The sequence below is a fragment of the Tasmannia lanceolata genome, unplaced genomic scaffold (genome assembly GCF_043159265.1).
Source record: "Tasmannia lanceolata isolate RefF3 unplaced genomic scaffold, GAP_Taslan_0.1 ptg000019l, whole genome shotgun sequence".
Taxonomy (NCBI): Eukaryota; Viridiplantae; Streptophyta; class Magnoliopsida; order Canellales; family Winteraceae; genus Tasmannia; species Tasmannia lanceolata.
The window spans coordinates 9,010,309-9,030,428 of NW_027518696.1; the positions used below are offsets into that span (position 1 = coordinate 9,010,309).

At 38.8% G+C, this 20,120-nt stretch overlaps 1 protein-coding gene and 1 pseudogene across 2 annotated transcripts; one reads left to right on the forward strand and one right to left on the reverse strand.

The window, feature by feature from the left end:
* Positions 1-247: 247 nt before the first annotated feature.
* On the forward strand, positions 248-8,346 carry LOC143853331 (aldehyde dehydrogenase 22A1-like). Of its 2 annotated transcripts, none has more exons than XM_077363065.1 (8): positions 248-266; positions 514-609; positions 812-949; positions 1,676-1,891; positions 2,007-2,198; positions 7,607-7,750; positions 7,853-8,056; positions 8,155-8,346. In XM_077363065.1, exons 1-7 carry the CDS (start codon positions 264-266, stop codon positions 8,006-8,008), a joined length of 945 nt encoding a protein of 314 aa, XP_077219180.1. In that variant the 5' UTR covers positions 248-263; the 3' UTR covers positions 8,009-8,056; positions 8,155-8,346. The 2 variants fall into 2 exon arrangements, with proteins under 2 accessions (XP_077219180.1, XP_077219179.1); XM_077363064.1 differs by having other exon boundaries at positions 8,181-8,343.
* A 3,908-nt stretch (positions 8,347-12,254) lies between these two features.
* Positions 12,255-16,018, reverse strand: LOC143852262 (UPF0481 protein At3g47200-like; annotated as a pseudogene).
* Between the last annotated feature and the right edge of the window lie 4,102 nt (positions 16,019-20,120).

Consider the following 20,120-nt stretch of genomic DNA (forward strand, 5'->3'; position numbering starts at 1 on the left):
AACTTTTTTGGCCATTTCATAATTTTCAATGACTAATTAATATTTTGCAAATGAAGGATGTTTATGCAACTTTTGTTTTCCGGATCACCCGCATTGGGCAAAATTCTGATGTCAATTGACATTTTCTTAGTTGCTTCTATCCCTTCAGTTGATTTGTTAATTAGGTTGACCTATTAAAGAAATCATTTGAAGGGGCAATGCCATCTGGTTACTCTTAAGGTAGTTTTGGTCATATTCAGAGATTTGCGAAGCTTTAGTGTAATATGGTAAGATATCAGGGGGTCTGAATTCTATCTTTTTTCTTTTCTATGGTCAACGACACATTCTATGGCTGTTGAAAGAAAAAAAGGAATGTAATATTGGGGCATGATACCCTTTTACCCAATATGATTATTTGGTAGCTTGTTGATTTTATACGTCCTCAACATGCTATTGATTAGATTTCTTGAGTTGGTGAATACTTCTTTATTTCTATGTTCATTTTCACTGACATTTAGTTTTCTTATCCCACAGATCATGGCAAATGCTGCTGAGACACTGATACCGGTTACCCTTGAGCTTGGTGGAAAAGATGCATTCATTGTGTGTGAGGATGTTGATGTGCCTCATGTATGAAATTTTCTTTTCCTATAGTTTTGTACCAGTACCTAGTAGTCATGGATATTCCTGTGCCCTTGAGATATTTGAAATTTCTAGTACTTTTGGATCAAGATATATTTTTTCTTTCTGTTTGCTTAAACATCTTTTGGTAGAATTTCACTGATTGTTTATCTTGTGGGTAGAATTTCACAAATTTTCTTCCGTCATGTAGGTTGCACAAATAGCAGTTAGAGCTGCTCTTCAATCTAGTGGGCAGAACTGTGCTGGTGCTGAGAGGTTTTATGTGCATAGTGGTATTTATTCAACTTTTGTTGCTCAAGTTGTCAAAATCGTAAAATCTGTCTGTGTTGTAAGTATTCCATTCTGCCTCATTTTATAGGAGATTCTGTTGATGTTTTAGGTTTTGCATTTTTTTAAATAAATAAACAAGTTTGTTATGCGAACCCAATTCTTATGTTCTCTTTCAATTATGCTTTTATTGCCGTAATCTAATTCTTAATGAAATATCTTTTTTTTTACAAACCCTCAAACCTCCAAGTTTTCATGCACTGAAATTTTAACAGAACCCTACATTGCCTGGGATAATTAAAAAAAAAGGGCTGATAAGTAAAAGAGAATCATCCCGTGCCAAAATTCTGATGCTAAACCTTTACTCTTGTAAAACTACTAGGTTTTGTATTCAAACATTTGTTTTTCTGTAAAGTGGTAGCCCAACATTTTTTTTTTGACATTTTACAAAGGTTCATTTTGCAGCTTTGTAATACATAAAGCTAATTTCATTCGATGAGCACATCAACTTTTCTTCTCTTAATTGTGAATTCTCAGCTCCACTGGTCCCATGAAACTGCGTAAGGGTGTTTAGTCAATACTTAATCTGGTCACACCAGTGGATTGGTTCCATTCCAATTTGCTTCAACCATGTCTTTGTAACTGTTTGTATGTGGAGGTTGTAGAACTGTGTAGGATCTTAATCAACCTACTTCACACATATTTGCATAGGATGTGCAGACTTCATAGTTAAATTCATTTTCGTGAGTAAAATTAAAATATTTTCATTAACTGATCACCTATGTAGGGTCCGCCACTAGCTGGAAAGTATGATATGGGAGCAATATGTTTGCAAGGGCATGCTGACAAGCTTCAAAATCTTGTGAATGATGCCTTGGAAAAAGGTGCTGTAATTGTTGGTAGAGGAAGCTTTGGCAACTTGAGTGAAGATGCTGTTGATCAGTACTTTCCACCTACAGTTTTAGTGAATGTCGACCACACGATGAAGTTGATGCAAGAAGAGGTAGTTTCTAATTTATTTTTTTTGAATAATTGGTAGCTTTCTATTGCTATAAACTTATTCATATTATGGTTCCATGAAAGTGCACTTTAATAAAGTTGGATTTGACTCTCCACAGGCCTTTGGACCAATCATTCCAATAATGAAATTCAGCTCTGATGAAGAGGCTATTAAGCTTGCAAATGACACAGTATATGAGCTCGGTTGTGCGGTGTTTTCAGGCAGCCAACACCGCGCTAAAGAAATAGCCTCCCGCTTACATTGTGGAGTTGCCGCAATCAATGATTTTGCATCAAATTACATGCGTCAGGTAAGTCCTTGATACTAATGCATGGCTGCACAGTTTCTCCATTTCTTCATTACTTTTAAGGTCCGTCGATTCCTCAAATATAATTTATTTCAAATGGTTCTCCGTGCTTCTTCACTCATGAAAAGAAAGTTTGCTTTTGATGTTTAATTGAACGAGGGTTTTCCGGACTTCAGAGTACCAAAGAAGCTGAGGCTTTATAGGGTCAAAACTTTGAAGCTTATTATATGGTCAAAACTAGCCTTAGGTTTTGATTGCAGTTGGTCCACTGTTCCCTTTATTCACTACATATTGCCTTTACAAGCCTGAAGAGTATGTGTCGGCGTTTCTCATGTCTGCCATCTTGTAAATGCACACGTTTTCAAAATGATTAATAAATGCACATTTCTGTCTTCGGTTTTCATGGTACAACAGTGTATACACAGCTCGGAAATTTTCAAGGTCTTTATTAGGAATTGTGCAAAATCAAGTGAAGAAAGTAGTAGCAACTAAATGCATTTCCGTTGTTTTCCATTGGAAAGAAAGAACAGGGTTTTGATTTTAAGCAACATCTGGAGCAATTTATCTGGTTTATCAACAGAACAGTGGCTCTTTGTGTTAGTGATTTTGCATTTTCAAAATCATGTATATTACATGTTTTAGTGTTTTGGAAAATGTTTTATCAAAAGCGTTTGGGAAAAAGAAAATGTTTTCTTTGAAATATTTGCTTTTACAAAAGGATGTAGAAGTGTAGTTGAAAAGATAGTCCCACATCGGATGAGAGAAAAGAAAGAGAAGGGCTTATAAAGCACTACATTTTCTAACTCTTGTTGATTGCACATTGGGTTGGACCCGCGGGACGGTGCAACGCACCGTTCGCACACGCGCGCGCGCGGCGTGGACAATGGGCTATAGGGCGCTTTAGTGGCGCTTTTTTAGGCGCACTTTGCAAGGTGTTGTTATTTGTTTATATGTTGATGACATGTTAATTTTTGGTACTGATATTGCAAGCATTCAAAGTACTAAATCATATCTTTCTCAAAACTTTGATATGAAAGATATGGGTGAAGCTGATGTGATTTTGGGTATTAGAATCATAAGACAGGATAATGGTCTTATTCTAACACAATCTCATTATATTGAGAAAGTTCTCAAAAAGTTTAACCATTTTGAATGTTCACCCATTTCAACACCTTTTGACCTAAATATAAAGTTGTATCTTAATACTGGTAGGACTATCTCTCAACTAGGGTATGCTAGTGTAATTGGTAGTCTTATGTATGCTATGACTTGTACTAGGCCAGACATAGCATATGCTGTAGGTAAACTTAGTAGGTTTACCAGTAATCCTAGTTTTTCTCATTGGAATGTAGTCTATAGAGTTTTAAAATATTTAAAGAAAACTATAGACTATGGTTTATGTTATAGTGGGTATCCAACTGTAATAGAAGGATACTCTGATGCTAGTTGGATAACTGAGCGTATAGACCATTTATCAACCAGTGGGTGGATTTTCACCCTTGGTGGGGGAGCAGTCTCCTGGGCCTCTAAGAAACAGACATGCATAACAACTTCAACTATGGAAGCAGAGTTTATAGCTCTGGCAGCATGCTGTAAAGAGGCGAAATGGCTTCGGAATTTGTTATTGGAAATTCCGTTATGGTCTAAACCAATGCCATCGATTTATATCCATTGTGATAGTCAGGCCACACTATCAAGGGCATATAATCATGTTTATAATGGTAAGTCCAGACATATAGGACTTAGACATAGTGCTATAAGAGAGTTACTTACTAATGGAGTAGTAACTATTGATTTTGTGAGATCGAGCCAAAACTTGGCCGATCCATTCACTAAAGCTCTTGCAAGAGATCTGGTGTGTAAAACATCATTAGGGATGGGGTTAAAGCCATTAACCAATAGTCACCAATGATGGAACATCAACTCAACACTTGAATAAACATCAAGTCTTGAGTTCAATGAGTCCAAGTACATCATATGGAGTGATTGCAAGCACTATAATCTGTATTATTTGCCATCCCAAGGTAAAGTGCTTGGTACCTGTAATGTTTAAAAGGAGAAGGCTGAGTATTTAAACTCTTAATAGGCTTATAACATAGTGTTGGAGTGTTTTAGTTACAGGGGCACTCTTGATAAGCCTACCTATGTGAGTGTGGAAGTGGTACCGCTTCCTATGAGACCTGGCTAGTCTCTAGAGCGCTCATGAAACCAAGATATAGACACAAGGCCAGTACATGTGTCGGTTTTAAAAATTGCCCAAAGAGGTGAAATCTTGTGTGTGAGACGTATCCGGTTAACCAAATAGAATAGCTAGTTCAAAGATACGTCTACTATGCAATTCTGGTTAACTTTGATATGTCCTCACTAAGTGAAGGTTCAAATCGAGAGATACTTTCATCTATGCATAAGATTTCCAAGCCTGATGAGAAAATTTTCTTTGATTTTGAAAATGGTGGGGGATTGTTAGTGATTTTGCATTTTCAAAATCATGTATATTACATGTTTTAGTGTTTTGGAAAATATTTTATCAAAAGCGTTTGGGAAAAAGAAAATGTTTTCTTTGAAATATTTGCTTTTACAAAAGGATGTAGAAGTGTAGTTGAAAAGATAGTCCCACATCGGATGAGAGAAAAGAAAGAGAAGGGCTTATAAAGCACTACCTTTTCTAACTCTTGTTGATTGCACATTGGGTTGAACCCATGGTTGGACCCGCGGGACGGTGCAACGCACCGTTCGCACACACGCACGCGCACGCGCGCGCGCGGCGTGGGCAATAGGCTATAGGGCGCTTTAGTGGCGCTTTTTTAGGCGCACTTTGTACTTCGCACGTACGCAACGTCGCGAGGAGCGATTGGAGCCTTTAATTTTTCCAGATTTGATCTGCACCGTTGGATCAAGATAAAGGTGGACCGGTCAAATGGTTCGCAGGCCCATCAAGCCGAATGGTTCAGTTGGGTTGGGCTTCGGTTCGGGCCTAACGGTCGGCCCAACGAGCCCATGACTCCAACGGTCAAAGGGTGTGATCAAATGGGTTGTGTCCCTTCCCCCAACGGTCATGTGCCAAGGGGGTGCGATCCACACCATAGATGGTTGATCTAACGATGACTGGGTTGGAGAGAGGATTTACTCAAACCAACAGTCACCTCTAGAATCGATCAGGACCATTCAATATCAATGGGTGCGATCTAACGGTCAGATTTCAAACATTCTGGAAAGGTGCCCTGTAGAGGTGTTTTTCACACTGAAAAGACACCAGATGGTCTATAAATAATGTGCAAACTTCTTATTTCAGATAGAAATCGAATTGGCAATTCTGACTGATTTTACACTCTCTTCTACACTCCTACAAAAATCCCCAAGTATTTCTACATACTGTTTTTCTTTTGTTTACTGTTCTAGATACTGTTTTTCTGCAGAAACAGAATCTAGAGATTTCTCTAAGGCTTGAAATTTCGGACGGGCATTTCGGGTTTGATTCCGCTAGTGCTACGCGTTATCAAACATTAGTAGGGCTTCCCTACTAGGCTTCATTGTATCTTGGAGGCAATTCGCGGATCCCCTTTGCACACTACTAGTGGGGGCGAATCTTGTCTTAAGGAAAGTGATATTACGCCTTGAAGCAACAAGTTTCTGTTTTCTATCATCAACAGTACCCTCAACAAATTCTCCAACACTTTGATCACTACGCGTGTACGTCTCGGCTTCTTCTTTGATGTTCGTTATTTCCTTTTTATTCAATCTTGCTCATTTCTTGTCCCCCACTATTTTCATCATCTTGGTTACCAATTCCAACACATTCTTATGCAAGTGAAGTTTATGGTCACAAGTAGGTTAAGTAAATTCTGCAATGATGGTTGACTGAAAACCAAAAGTATGCCTGAAACTGATAGAAATATCATGCGAACGTCCATAGTGGGACTATGAGGTTGCTTTTGTCTGGAAATATGGCAACCAGGTTCATTGTTATATATAATTATTTTAGTAGTTTAAATCAAAATCTGGGCCATGTGAAAGGAACATGTGAAAAATATTTTTTAAGTGTAATTCAAGATCTTTCTAAATTGGAAATTTCCTAAGTAGGGAAAGCATATTTTTTCTATGATTTGGCCAACATGTTGAATTTATTGCCGACACGACACCCGTGTCCTCACGTGTTGACATTCCGTTAGACACTTTTAAGTGCACTGCTAGAAGTATCAGTAACTTTATATGTAAGTATGTGTATGCGTGTGACACTATTTTTAGATTTTTAGGGGTAGCCATGTCAGATACCTCGTATCTGTGTCGAAACTCGGCACACAAATCCGTGTCCACAAATCATGATTATATGTACTTTCTCTTTTAGCCCTGCCCCCGTTTCTAACTTTTTGGAGTTTGCCGTGTCCGACACTCCGTGTCCGTGTCGACACGCGACACTCGTGTCCATGTCCACAAATTATAGATATTTTTTTGGCTTGGATTGGTGAAGTGTACTAGGGGAAAGAGTCCATAATTCCCAACTAGCACCATGCCCATTGTGATGCATGGGGCTGAACATTGTTTTTGAGACTACAGCTACATTGATTGGACAAGTAACTTTGAAATGAAATGTATCTTAACTACACACAAACTTTTACATTGGCTTGTCAACTGTAAAACCCATCTATCACATAAGTGTCTTCAACCACATCAACACACATGCAACATGAGCCGACTCACTAGAACTTGCAATGGCATTCTGCTTCTTGCTCTTCAACTCACACGCCTCCCCCCCCCCCCCCCCCCAAAAGGTACAATCTTCTATATTCTAGAGTCTCTTACACTGGTTGAAAACGTTCATGGAGAATTAAAAGGTCGTGGAATCAAATACTGGTACCTATTACACTGATGTGGTAATCAAGCAACGACACCAATTATTAAAAATAGAAATCCTGAAGTGAAAGTGTTTGAAACGCATACTATGAATATGGGTCTTGTTAAGTTAGAGGAAAACTGGTCTTTTAGGCCAAATGGGAGATGTTGGGATTTTATGTGGCCTTGGAAGCCATTTTATGTTGCATACCTTAATGTCCATCATGCGATTGATGTAAATTATTGAACATCCTTTGAGCTAGTGTGACCGTTATTTCCACAGTAAGCGGGGTGTTGGGAATGCGTACTGAACTGATTGAGCACAGACAAGTCCCTGACACTGGATTGGGATTTTTTTTTTGGGGGGGTTTTGTCTCTCACTCTTTCTTGCAGTTTTGTACATTTACTTAACTTCCTTGCAACTTCTCTATTTGTGGTGGAGTCCTAGATGTACCTTCATCACACTAATTTGTCAATATTATAGAAATCTAATTCTGACACCATCCTTGATAGTTGCTTTTAGTTTAACGCATTTATCCACTGAATAATCATTGTGTGTTTTCTTCTTTTTGGTAATGTAGTCCCTACCATTTGGGGGTGTGAAACACAGCGGATTTGGAAGGTTTGCTGGCGTAGAAGGATTGAGAGCTTGCTGTCTCGTAAAGTCAGTTGTAGAGGATAGATGGTGGCCATACATCAAAACCAAGATTCCAAAGCCGCTTCAGGTCTGTAACAGGAGAATTTTGTTTTAACACAAACAAAATTTCTCGAAAATTACTGATGTTATTTATTTGTTTTTTTTTTCTTTTTTTGTTGGCCAACCATAGTACCCTGTCGCGGAGAATTGCTTTGAGTTTCAGGAGTCTCTTGTTGAAGTTCTCTATGGCTTGAGTGTGTGGGACCGACTGCGGGCGTTGGTTAATGTCTTAAAGATCCTTTCTGAGCAGAATTCTCCTGCCAGTACTGTGAAGAGGAACCTATGAGTTCATGATCGAGGCCAGCTTGGCTCATCAAAGTTGTTCAATGTGTTGGTGGGTATACTGAATTTAGTTTCAAGAGCTGTTGGTCATCAATTGTGTTCTCCTTGTTCCATACCATGATACTTTCTACTTTCTTGGTGCTGGGTTAGCTCCTCAAGCATTGCAATCCTTGCAGGTAGTGGACCGCTACCACAAGGGTCAACCCATATCCATGACTCAATCCCCTGAGGTGTATCCACATGTGAAGTTGATTGGTCATGCTAGGCTTGGAATAGCTTTGAATCTTCCCCAGGTTATAAGTTCCTCAAAAATGACAAAAATTAACCAACATAGAGAAGATGTTTTAAGCCTACAGCCAGAGAAAATATTTTACTCTCCTTTTCTTCTCGTTTCTTTTATTTATTGTCCTTTTTCAATCCATTATAAGGTATCTTTTATTCCTTCAAGGACTGAGATTCAATTGCAGACCTTTTGATATTTGAGAAAATGGATGGGTGCAAAATTGGCAAGTTGGCCCTTTTTGATAAACATTAACTAGACCAGTTCAGCTATAGTAATTTGCACTAGAAAGAGTTTTATATGATGTACTTGAGATTATTAGTTATTCTCTCTATTTTTTTTTTATGAAAAATTTCAGCGAGTCTGGCCCTTTTTGATAAACATAAACTAGGCCAGTTCAGCTATAGTAATTTGCCCTAGAAAGAGTTTTATAGATTGAGAACATGAGATTATTAGTTGTTCTCTTTATTTTCGTTTTTATGAAAAATTTCAGCTGGCAATGTCAAAATCTTAACTTTTCTCAGACAATTTTAGGTTCCTGTGGGACCCGATCCCGCGAGAGGGGTGGGGCGCGAGCCGCCACGCTCTCTCTTGGTCTCTCGTACCCACGCGATTGGCGTGTGCATTTTATTATTGGTTTTAATTCATCTTTTACGTGAACTTGGGATCACTAAGGCAATCCGAATTCCACACAAAAGAGACTGACAGAGTCGCCACCTAGATGTGGGATCTAGGACCCATAATTAACCAGAAATCTAGACTCGCTACCTGGTTACAAGAATGGAAGGTATGGGGAGTTATCCACCGCATGCACCATTCCTACCCGATAATCGGTCTTCAATTCCAAAAGCTAACTCTTTTAAATTTATTTTAAATGGCTCATTCAACTCTTAGTTAATGTGCTATCTATGTGACATGCATCCTATGATCTAATTTCATTATGGATCCTAAATGTGTATCTTGATTCCTTAATTTGTTTGAATTCAATCTAGGTGCAAGTTCTCCTAAGATTCTAATTTCATGGAAAGTCCTAAGTAATTTAATTAAGCATTTACAAGAAAATTAATATACAAAACCCCACAATTTGTTATGGAGCCGACTCGCGGTTGGTATGCCATCAGACATCCAAGCTGCCTACGTACCCAAGCCTCACTGGGATCAGAGTCGACGTAATTCGGTGCACCTAAGCTAAGTTACTTATGCCTAACTCAACTAAGACACCGATCTAGACTAAATTGACTGTTTCAACAGTTTTAAGAGAAGTTATTTAATTCAAGTTGAAGATTTTATTATCCTAGGATTTCATCTAAGATGCTATATGATTCTTACCTAAATGCAAGTTGTTCCTTAGACTAATGCAGGTTAGCCTACATCCTAGTTTACTAGGCTTGTCCTAGGGAAAAGTGAGGTGACTAGTGTAGCTAGACCTATGGCACGGCTGCTATCCATAGCAAACGCCAGTGATGAGGCTGGACTCCTAACTCTAGGACTCCTAAAACCTAAGACTCCCTAAAACTTAGGACAAGACACGACACCAGTGTTCCTAAATTGGGCTCTAAGGGTTCTTATGACAGAAACCGTAATCCAACGGTTCCGAAAGACACGAGATGAATCGATTTCAGTTCTTGAAGTTAATTAATTTCAGATTTCAAGGATTTTCGGTTTCTGGACATTTAAGGAATACCAATGGTTTTAGGGTTCACCAATTTCGGCCCAGAATGGCATCCAAGGAAGGAAATCGTGCGCTATTTCCTTGTGCAATTTAATACTTAGGTTGTAGCATCTTATTGCCTGGCATATCTCAGGATTTCCGTGGACAGTAACCTCGGAGCCAATAACATGCTATAGCTTAAATATTCAAATTGTCAAAGATCGAGTACAATAGGGATACAATTATGGATGCACTGGCCATTTTTTCAGGGAAATCTAAAGATCCTAAAATTTCTGTTTCAATGGATTAAGGACTTAATATGTGACAGAATTTTAAGGTTCTTTAGAAGCTTTACGATGATTCTTAATTAATTTCAGTTTTTCAATGGATTTTATCAATTTTAAACCATATGAGTGATTTTACAAGTGAAATTGTTGCAAACGAATTCAAAATAATTTAAAATTTCTACAGCAGCAAGACATGATGGGATGTAGCTTACTGGAAGATTTTTACAGGTTTTTACATTAAGCTCATATTTAATTCTGATTTAATAATAACAAGACCAGATTGCAAAAATAACACAGAAACTACTAGAAATAGAAATCTAAATTCATTGAAATTTCTACAATAGTAAAATATAAGTAAAAATAGCATGCTGTGAGATTTTCATGAATTTTAGAAACTATTTACTATCAATTTCGGATTTTTCAATTTTCAGACCAGATTATGAATTAACACTACATCCTATAGGAAACAAGATCCAAATGAATTGAAAATTTTACAGAAGCAAGAAATATGAAATATAAGACTACTGTAAAAATTTTGTGAATTTTAATGGTGATCTGTTGTCAGTAAAAATTCCCCCAAAATCTGATAATTTTCAAAGAAAGCATAAAATAATATACCAAACCAAATCCACAAAGTCTCAAAAATTCATGGTAGAATGTCTCAGTATCATATTATTTTCCCACCAAATTTTATTAATTTTGGAATCCGTTTAGTATATAATTTATTTTTCTTCGTCAAAAAGATATTTTTGAAGAGTTTTCTATTTTTAAAACACGATTTTCGAGAAAATTACGACTCCGAAAAACGTACTTTAATCTTGTTCTGATATGATGAACACAAGAAAAATTTAAAATTCCAAAAAATAGATCATCCTGAGATCTATTTTTTCGAATTTCGTAATTTCTCAGCCATTATTTTAAATAAAATTCCACACTTCACTCAAATTTTTGAAACTCTTTTATCCAATGTCCGATCCGATCTGATGGTTATCTTACTCTATTTAGATAAATTGTTGTATTAAATTTCAGGACGAAACGGAATTGAAACACCCATGCAGATCATGATTTTGAGCACACACATATAATATTCAATTAAATTCAATTAAATGTTAAAAACCATGCAAAATACATAAAAATACCAAATAATCCTGAAAAAATCTGAGAATTGTGCACCTACCTTTGATCGAGGTTCTCGCCGAATCCGAGAGCCGAAGAATCCGAAAAATCCCGCCGACGTGTACTCCAATACGCTTTCTTTCTTTCTTTTTTCTTGTTTTCCTTCCCCACTGTGTAGAGAGAGAGAGAGAGTAATAGAGAGAGGATGAGAGTGCAAGAGAGAGCTAGACAGAGAGTATAAGAGTGACTGAGAGAGAGCGAGACAGATGTAGAGTGCGAGAGAGAGCGAGACAGAGGGTGTAAGAGTGACCGAGAGGTTGACAGAGATAGAAACTTTGAAGGTGAGTGTTAAAAAAAAACAGAAAGGGAGAATGATTGGGTAACAGAGAGATGTGAGCGAGGGAGAATAACAGAGAGATGGGAGAGACACAGAGTGTTATGTGAGAGGAGGAGTGGGAGAACAGAGGGTGGGAAGAGGAGGAGTGAGAAGCCGAGAGTCGGCTGACAATATATATATATATATATATATATATATATATATATATATATATATATATATATATATATATATATATATATATATATATATATTATGCTCTGTTTTCTTCTTCTTGAAATAGAGTTTGATTTTTGTAGGGATACTTTAGAGGGATAGAGGGAGAGAGATTGAGAGAGAGGAGGAATGGGAACGTGAGATTGAGGGTGTGAGACAGCGATACTCTGTTCTTTTTCGTTTTTCAGAAAGGATGCGCGATTATCCATAAAACAGAGAGTGCGCGAGAGAGAGAGATCGAGGTGAGAAACAGAGGGTGGTGAACGGAAATGAGAGAGTAGAGATAAATGGCTGTGTGAGATGCTCTTACATATTTCATCCGGATGAAAGACTCAAGACAACAGATCTAAAGTAATACAGAATTTAGAAGGTAGAGCCATTCCATCCAAAGTCAGAACCCTTAGTGTCATAGAATTTGATGAAGAAACGTGACTTTGGAATGGACAAATTGGTTTCAAGAATTGTCGCAATCGTAGCACTCAGTTTCTTGTTTACCTCAGGATTTAGACCCCCGATGGAAACAAGCTCACCATAAGCCGTTGGTTGTTCGGTCCCTCCAAATGATATCTTAACTGATCCTTTCAGCACTATCATCACATAGGCCTCTGGTTTTCCGATGATCTTTGAGACGGACTTGGTAGCTTCAGAGAGGACTGAGGAGGTATTAACCCCATCCAGGCTCACGTTTTTCGATCTCCAGGCAAGGCATCTTTCCCTCTTTTTTTAAGATCAGAGCCACCGTCCCTTTTGATGGGCTGGAGAGGTTGAGAGGGTAAGATGGAGAAGGTGGAAAAGGCCGAGAGATGTGAGAGTGGGAGAGAGAAAACCCAGCCACCCTAACAGAGCCAATCTCCTCCTCTGGTTTTTCTTCTTTTTTCCTTTATAACATCTCTCTTCTGGGAAAGTTGCCGAGTTTTTTTTTTCTTTCATGAATTATGCCTCTCTTTCTTAAAAACACATTCTTTCCTCATCCTTTCTTTCTTTTTTTCTTTCATTGTGCTATATTTGTCTCAATCGGAAAATAGAATTGTTTGCCAAAAATTTCTTTTTCTCACGTCTGCTCAGAAACCTCTTTTCTAAAGATGGAATTCAAATATTAGATTTTATTTGGTGGGCCCAAGCAAGGTAAAAATTCATTTTTCCATTAAAACAATGTGTGGGCCCACTTACTTGACCCAAACTAGCAGAAATGATAACATGGGCCCACCAAATCATCCTTCCAGACTTATCTCATTAGATTTTTATGAACACTCTCCTCTCAAGAGTTGTTGGAAATGATGGAATACACGGAAAAACATTAGGAATGGACTCTAAAATGAGGAGAACTAATAAACGCATTTGTTGGATAAAGCGGAACAAAATGGGGTGTCTACAGTTCCAAGCATGCGTTTGGCTTTAGCATAGGATTAAAAAGTTATATGATGCACTCGGCAAGGAATATTAAAGCATATCAATAATGGTTGGTCTTGGGGGGTTAGCTTATGAATTGTTGTTCTTTTAAACTTTTGTAATTGAACAAGGATGACATGATTTACAATTCCATATGCACAGATAATTTTTGATTAATGATCTAGCGCAAATTGCAAATGGTTTGGATGGATCACTTGCTGATCTAAAGTTTCCCTTGGTGGCTGATTAGGTGTACTATTTGATTGGTGGTTTGCAAACAGATGGTCGAAGTGAGAAAAGATTGATGTGATTCTTCTATAATTTGGAGTTTACTTAATGGACGTTCTAGTTTGATTGTCCAACCATCAAAGTCCTTTATGGACAAAACTTGCTAACATATTTGTTCAACTTTGAGTATTCCCATAAAAACAGGGAGAATGCCCATTCCATCCTAATTTCATCTAGTGTAGCTGTGTTAATTTCCTCAAACTTTGCTACTTGATGCAACTGCCATGAGTATTTGCCCACTGTCAAGATCTCAGTGGGCACAACGAGTGTTACTAAAAATCTCTGGCCCTGAAAAGGTGGTTCAGGCCCTTGGGTTCATCGACCAGAACTTCTAGACTTGCAAAAGGTATACTAATAAATTCATTTCTTCAAACATGAAGCAATCACATGAGAATTGTTCTTGGCTAAAGCAATCAATAATTCAAATAAAATTAGAACTAATCAGTTGAGAATTGTTCTTTGCTAAGCGATTGACTAATTCTATTGAAATTAGAACTAAGGAGGGCGGGCATATAACAAGACGGAGAAGGTCTTATATGGTTGTTAAAGACTCTTTTCTCCTAAAGTAATTTTTAAAAAGTCAATATTTTAAGTTGGTTTTGAAGAAAGTCTCTTCCTGCAACAACGTCCATAGTCTATCATGCCATGCTTCCAAAGGCAAAGAGTTTAAAACTAAATGCTTGTCAAAAATGGGTATTCTTCAATTCTATTGTCTTGGCTAATTGATGAAACAATACCATGAGTACTTTTTCTCCTGTCAAGCTGCAGTGTTACTACAAATCTCTAGCCATGAACAGGTGGGGTTGGAACCACAACAATTCTGGCATGAACTTGGGGTCCATCTATTAAAAACTTCTCGACTAGGAAAAGCTTAATTACTGATCAATTCATTTCTTGAAACCGGATAATTGGACAAAGAGCAATCACATGAGAATTTTATTCTTAATTAGCTACACAATCAACTGATCCAAATGAGATTAGAACTTAGTAGCTTGTTGGTGGGAATGCAGCTTGGGGATACGAGGTTTTAAATATTTTATACATTGATGAAATGAAGCCGAGAGAGAAAAGAAAAAGGGCTACCATGAAAGACTTCATGGTCGAACATGGATCGCTGAAACAATGACGCAGCAACTTTACCCTCCAGAAGTGCCATTTGGTCTCGCAATATTTGTTCACATCCTTGTACAAGTAGAAGTAACGATTTTCGAAATTGACCGCCTTCCCCAGCCGGTTGAATAGAAGCGCCACCTCTTTATCACTACCCATCCTATGTTCAATGATCTTATTCTGTTTCAATACGGCGACATCGTTTGGCGTATTGATGAGACAATCCATCAAGATGGCGTAGCTCGTGAAGTGAGCTCCGGAGATCGGAAAGCACTGCTCGAATGCAATAAAGTTTCGAAAGAGGTAATTGGTAGAATCATAGATTGAGAGGTGCGGGATTTTCATCACTCCTTTACTGAATTTTACATCCAAGAAGCTACCCTTCTTCTTCTTCTTGAATATGACTCCCAACTCTTTGAGCTCCGTTGCGGAGGGGATCGACTTGGGTGGTGCGGGCAGTCTTTTGTTCCATGAAGCTGGGGAGCTGCTGGTGAAGGCAAGACAGGGCATGTAGCAATAGTAACAGCAGAATTTGTGTGATTTCTTCTCAACTGGCACGAGACTGGAATGAAACAAGTGTAGGAGATGGAGAACTTTTCCTGGATCATCATGCTTAGGATGCTTTCCATTGTTTCTTGGCAAGAGATGATCAAAGAAATCGAGGGCGAGCTGCAAGAGAGAAGAAGGGGTGCTCGATTTGTCAATGAGTTCGAATAAAGACTGTAAGACAAAGAAAGGGACCTGGTTCTCTAAGAGGAGCAAGTCATGGACTACGAGGGGAATCATCCAATTTGTGCCATATATAGGATCTTCTTCGGCTTCCTTTCTTCGATCAGGAAAGAAAGAATCCCCTTCCTCCATGTCCTTCTTCCACTTGATCATTGCCTCCTTGCTCTTGAGGAAAAGCTCGACGATGAAACAACCATCCACCATCATCATTTGGACCAACTCATTGCTCTCGAGGTGATCAATGCTTTCAGAGTAGCAGCTTCGGATACGTGTCTCCGTTGCCTTGATCACTGCTAAGTAGTTCTCTAAGCTGAGATCCAAGTTTTGAGAGAGGATTGCATTTAGATAGCGCCATTTGTGATCTTCCATGGTTTGTAGGCATTGCTTTCCATGGTGATACGGCCCGATGGAGATGATTTTGGGTTCGTAGGCCTTCTCATCAGTCTCATAGATGTGCTTCGGGACTCGGTAGATGGTGCTCTGTAGATGGTGCTCTGCTCTTTACTCGATGGCTCGCTCCTTGTTGCTGCAAGTTTCTGTCTCATGAAAGTAACCCATGCATCATCAATATCTACTGTTACATGTTCTCTATTGTTATCTGTGTTTTCCATCGTTCCTCTCTCTCTCTCTCTCTCTCTCTCTCTCTCTCTCTCTCTTGAGGGGCAAATAATTATATTACGAAAGAAAGAAGCTGGAAGCAACCCAGAGATCAAGATGATCAAGTAAAAGGCAACCAAGAAAGAAAAATACACAAAATAAATCAAGGTGGTGGGAAATCGAAAATTTCCAAGCCCGCCCTTGAATCTCCCTCCTGGCTAGTCTATCGGCCTCACTATTCGTGGATAGCCTTTGAAACTCTCTCACCCTTCTATTCTTCTTCTTCTTGTTCTTCTTCTTTATATAAGAAAATGTAAATGAAGTCCTAAATGTGGGCTTCACAGTCATACTTGTCCATAGATAAAAAGTGTGTATTGCTAGTACCACTAGCATCTCCATCATTCTCACCATGTGTGTACACATGATTGACTGGTTTCATGCTTCCAGATCCTACATCGACGACAATTTGGTTAATTTTGTGGTACCCATTTATAATTTCCTCAATAATTGTTGGAAATAAGTTGAGGGTACTGTTGTTGATAGAAAACTGAAACTTATTGCTTCAAGGCGTGATATCACTTTCCTTAAAACAAGATTCGCCCCCACTAGTAGTGTGCAAAGGGGATCCGCGAATTGCCTCCAAGATACAATGAAGCCTAGTAGGGAAGCCCTACTAATGTTTGATGACGCGTAGCACTAGCGGAATCAAACCCGAAATGCCCTTCTGAAATTTCAAGCCTTAGAGAAATTTCTAGATACTGTTTCTGCAGAAAAACAGTATCTAGAACAGTAAACAAAAGAAAAACAGTATGTAGAAATACTTGGGGATTTTGTAGGAGTGTAGAAGAGAGTGTAAAGTCTGTCAGAATTGCCAATTCGTTTTTCTATATGAAATGACCGAATTCTGCACATTTTGTACACCGCCTGCACATTTTGTAGACCGCCTGGTGTCTTTTTCAGTGTGAAAAACACCTCTACAGGGCACCTTTCCAGAATGTTTGGAATCTGACCGTTAGATCGCACCCATTGATATTGAACGGTCCTGATCGATCCTAGAGGTGACTGTTGGTTTGAGTAAAACTTATCTCCAACCCAGTCATCGTTAGATCAACCATCTATGGTGTGGATCACACCCCCTTGGCACTTGACCGTTAGGGGAAGGGACACAACCCATTTGATCACACTCTTTGACGTGCGAAGTGCAAAGTGCGCCTAATAAAGCGCCAATAAAGCGCCACTATGCGCCCTATAACCCATTGCCCACGCCGCGCGCGTGCGCGTGTGCGAACGGTGCGTTGCACCGTCCCGCGGGTCCAACCATGGGTTCAACCCAATGTACAATCAAACAAGTATTAGAAAAGTGTAATGCTTTATAAGCCCTTCTCTTTCCTTTCTCTCATCCAGTACGGGACTATCGTTTCAACTACACTTCTACATCCTTTTATAAAAGCAAATCTTTCGAAGAAAACATTTTCTTTTTCCCAAACGCTTTTGATAAAACATTTTCCAAGACACTAAAACATGCAAAATACATGATTTTGAAAATCCAAAATCACTAACAATAACATCATCTGTTCAGGGTGGGACTGGATTTCCCAAGAGAAACCAACTATCCTGATCATTACATGGATGTGCTTACCACAAATGGCGGGTCTGAGAGTTAGATGGGAGAGTGGGCATAACCCATCCAACTAAATTATTCGCCATTTGATTTTTTGAGTTTTTCCTCCTTTCCTTCTTCCTCCTCCTTTCCTTTTTCTTCTTCCCTCTTTTGTCGTTTTTTCCTAGTCTCCTCAAGGAGGATTTTGGAGATTCTGGGTTCACAAACGAACCCGGGCATGGATAGCGATCCAATGTCTGGATTTTCTACACAAGAAGTTGATAAAGAAACCCGCGTGAATAGCGATCGAATGTCTTGTCCTAGTCTTCTCTCCTCTCATGGACGAACTACATTTTTTCCAAGGAGGATTTTTCTCCGAAATCTGGGGTCAGTACAATTTTCAACACAAGAAGTTGCTAAAGAAAATCGCGTGGATAGCGAGCGATCGACAGTCTTGATCGATGGTCCCACCTCCAAATGTAAGTGGGCCCAGAGCTTCTAACAACAACGGAACACATATGCCGACGGTCAAGAGATACTATAACTTATGTAACTCGGGTCGGGTCGGGTCGGACCCCTTCAAACCCTTCAACAATGGACCACAGCCTTGCATTTCTTGCCAACATAGGAGGCATAGACAAAGCTAGCAGGGTTAGCCACTGCACTTTTTGGCGATTAATGCTTCCCTTTTCCACCAGAAAGAAGGATTAGAAATAATGGATAGTTAGAAATAATTGTATTGCTTATTATTACTCTATTGATTGACTTCAAGTTTTCTGTTAGCAACGTCTATTCATTTTTCCTCCTTAAAACCAAGGCATTTGGCTGAGAACCCTACATTTGGGCCAAACCACCATCACAATCTTAAAACCAAGGCATTAGTGATGATAAAATTATAATTTTATAAATCTTTTTACCTTTTCTTTTAATTAATTATATGGATTTTTTACTAGTTTTTATTGATTTATTGAGTTTTATTTTACTTTTATATTTTTATATTTAATTATCATGTTTTTATGCACCAAGTTTTTTGGATTTTTTATTGATTTTTTGAGTTAACTCTACTTGGCTCTCTTTGAAGCCTACTCAAGTTGTAGGGTATTTGAGCCATATTTGGGTCTATCTATAGACCACTACTCTGTTTAAAGGGTTGTACTTGTGCTCAAATATTTTCAAAATTTCCCTGAATATTATCCTAGTTTATTGATAGGGACACCTCTACCCTTTGATTTGTATGGGATTTGCTAGAGACCACCGCAGAAGGCATTTCGCGCGCCATCTCTTGCACGAGAGAGCAGCCACCCAGGCTCACTTTTCAACTGATTTCGTCTTATTCATTCAATTCATGTGAGGTGGCTGCTCTCTCGGTCAACAGCCATCCTGCGAAATGCCTTTTGTGATGGTCCCTAGCAAATCCCGTTTTGTATAGTTCATGAATTTTCACTCACATCGGTCTCCAAGAGCATCAATGAGGTGAATAGAATTTTCTAAACATTGGAAGCCAGAAGTATTTTAGCTTCAGAATTGATACCTGCACTCCCTTGCTTCAATAACGACCCTCCATTTTTTTTCTTCATGCTTTTCTAATCTGTTTATAGAGGAATACGATCCAAGGTCTGAAGATAAGATGCACACCAAACATGTAGACACATCTCTACTAACTCCTTAATTTCCTGAGTTCATTCAAAGTTATTTCTTACGGCCTTGAGGTTTTTCTCTTTCGTATCCTTCTTGTGCCTGTGATTTGATGACCATCTTGGTCTCGGCCTCTCTTATCTAATAAAATACCATCATTTAAGAAAAAAAAAAGTAGCTAACCATTTTCATATGTCAACATGTGTGAGGTGCACCAGGAAACCTTGAATCTTCAGTAAAGCATTCATGAAAAAAATTTATCCTCCTCCCACCCTCCCTAGTGCCCTACCTCTCTCTCACCACTTGAGAAACTAAATTTATCGTGAAAAATAAATTCATGCTTGCCAAACATGGCCTAAAAATATATATTTTTCCTTTTAATCTTGGGTTAGGTAAGAACCACGGCCTCATGGTCACCCAGATATGGCAATGGGGCAATGGAGCAAATGCTTATCACCTGCAGTTAGGTGAATGGTCAATCCAGCTCTCAACATTATTTGATGATGTTGAGAAACAGTATCGATGCAATGTACTAGGGGTGCAACTTGGGCTAGGTTGGATTGGGTTGAGGCCAACCTCACCTCAACCCTAGCCGGAGCCTCAGGTCGAGGAGAATCAACCATAACACTACTGCCTCAAAATCTCTCAACCCTAACCCAACTTGTCTGGTAGGGTTCGGGTTGGCCCTGGGGAAAAACAATAAGGGATTAAGGGCCCATTTGGCTAAGGTGAATTTTTCATGATAAATCCGTGTCTCCAAGTAGAGAAGTGGGTGAAGTCACTTAACATCAGGAAACAAAAAACAGGAAGTCTCCGGTGTTGAGAAGCGGCAAAAAAATCAGGAAACAAAAAAATTTACTTAAAATCTAATCAGCAGTTTC

What these genes read in the sequence shown, in the direction of transcription:
- LOC143853331 (XM_077363065.1), top strand. An exon ending in AGGATGTTGATGTGCCTCAT is followed by an intron (nt 610 to 811) that starts GTATGAAATTTT and finishes TCCGTCATGTAG; the next exon opens with GTTGCACAAATAGCAGTTAG. An exon ending in AGATTCCAAAGCCGCTTCAG is followed by an intron (nt 7,751 to 7,852) that starts GTCTGTAACAGG and finishes GGCCAACCATAG; the next exon opens with TACCCTGTCGCGGAGAATTG.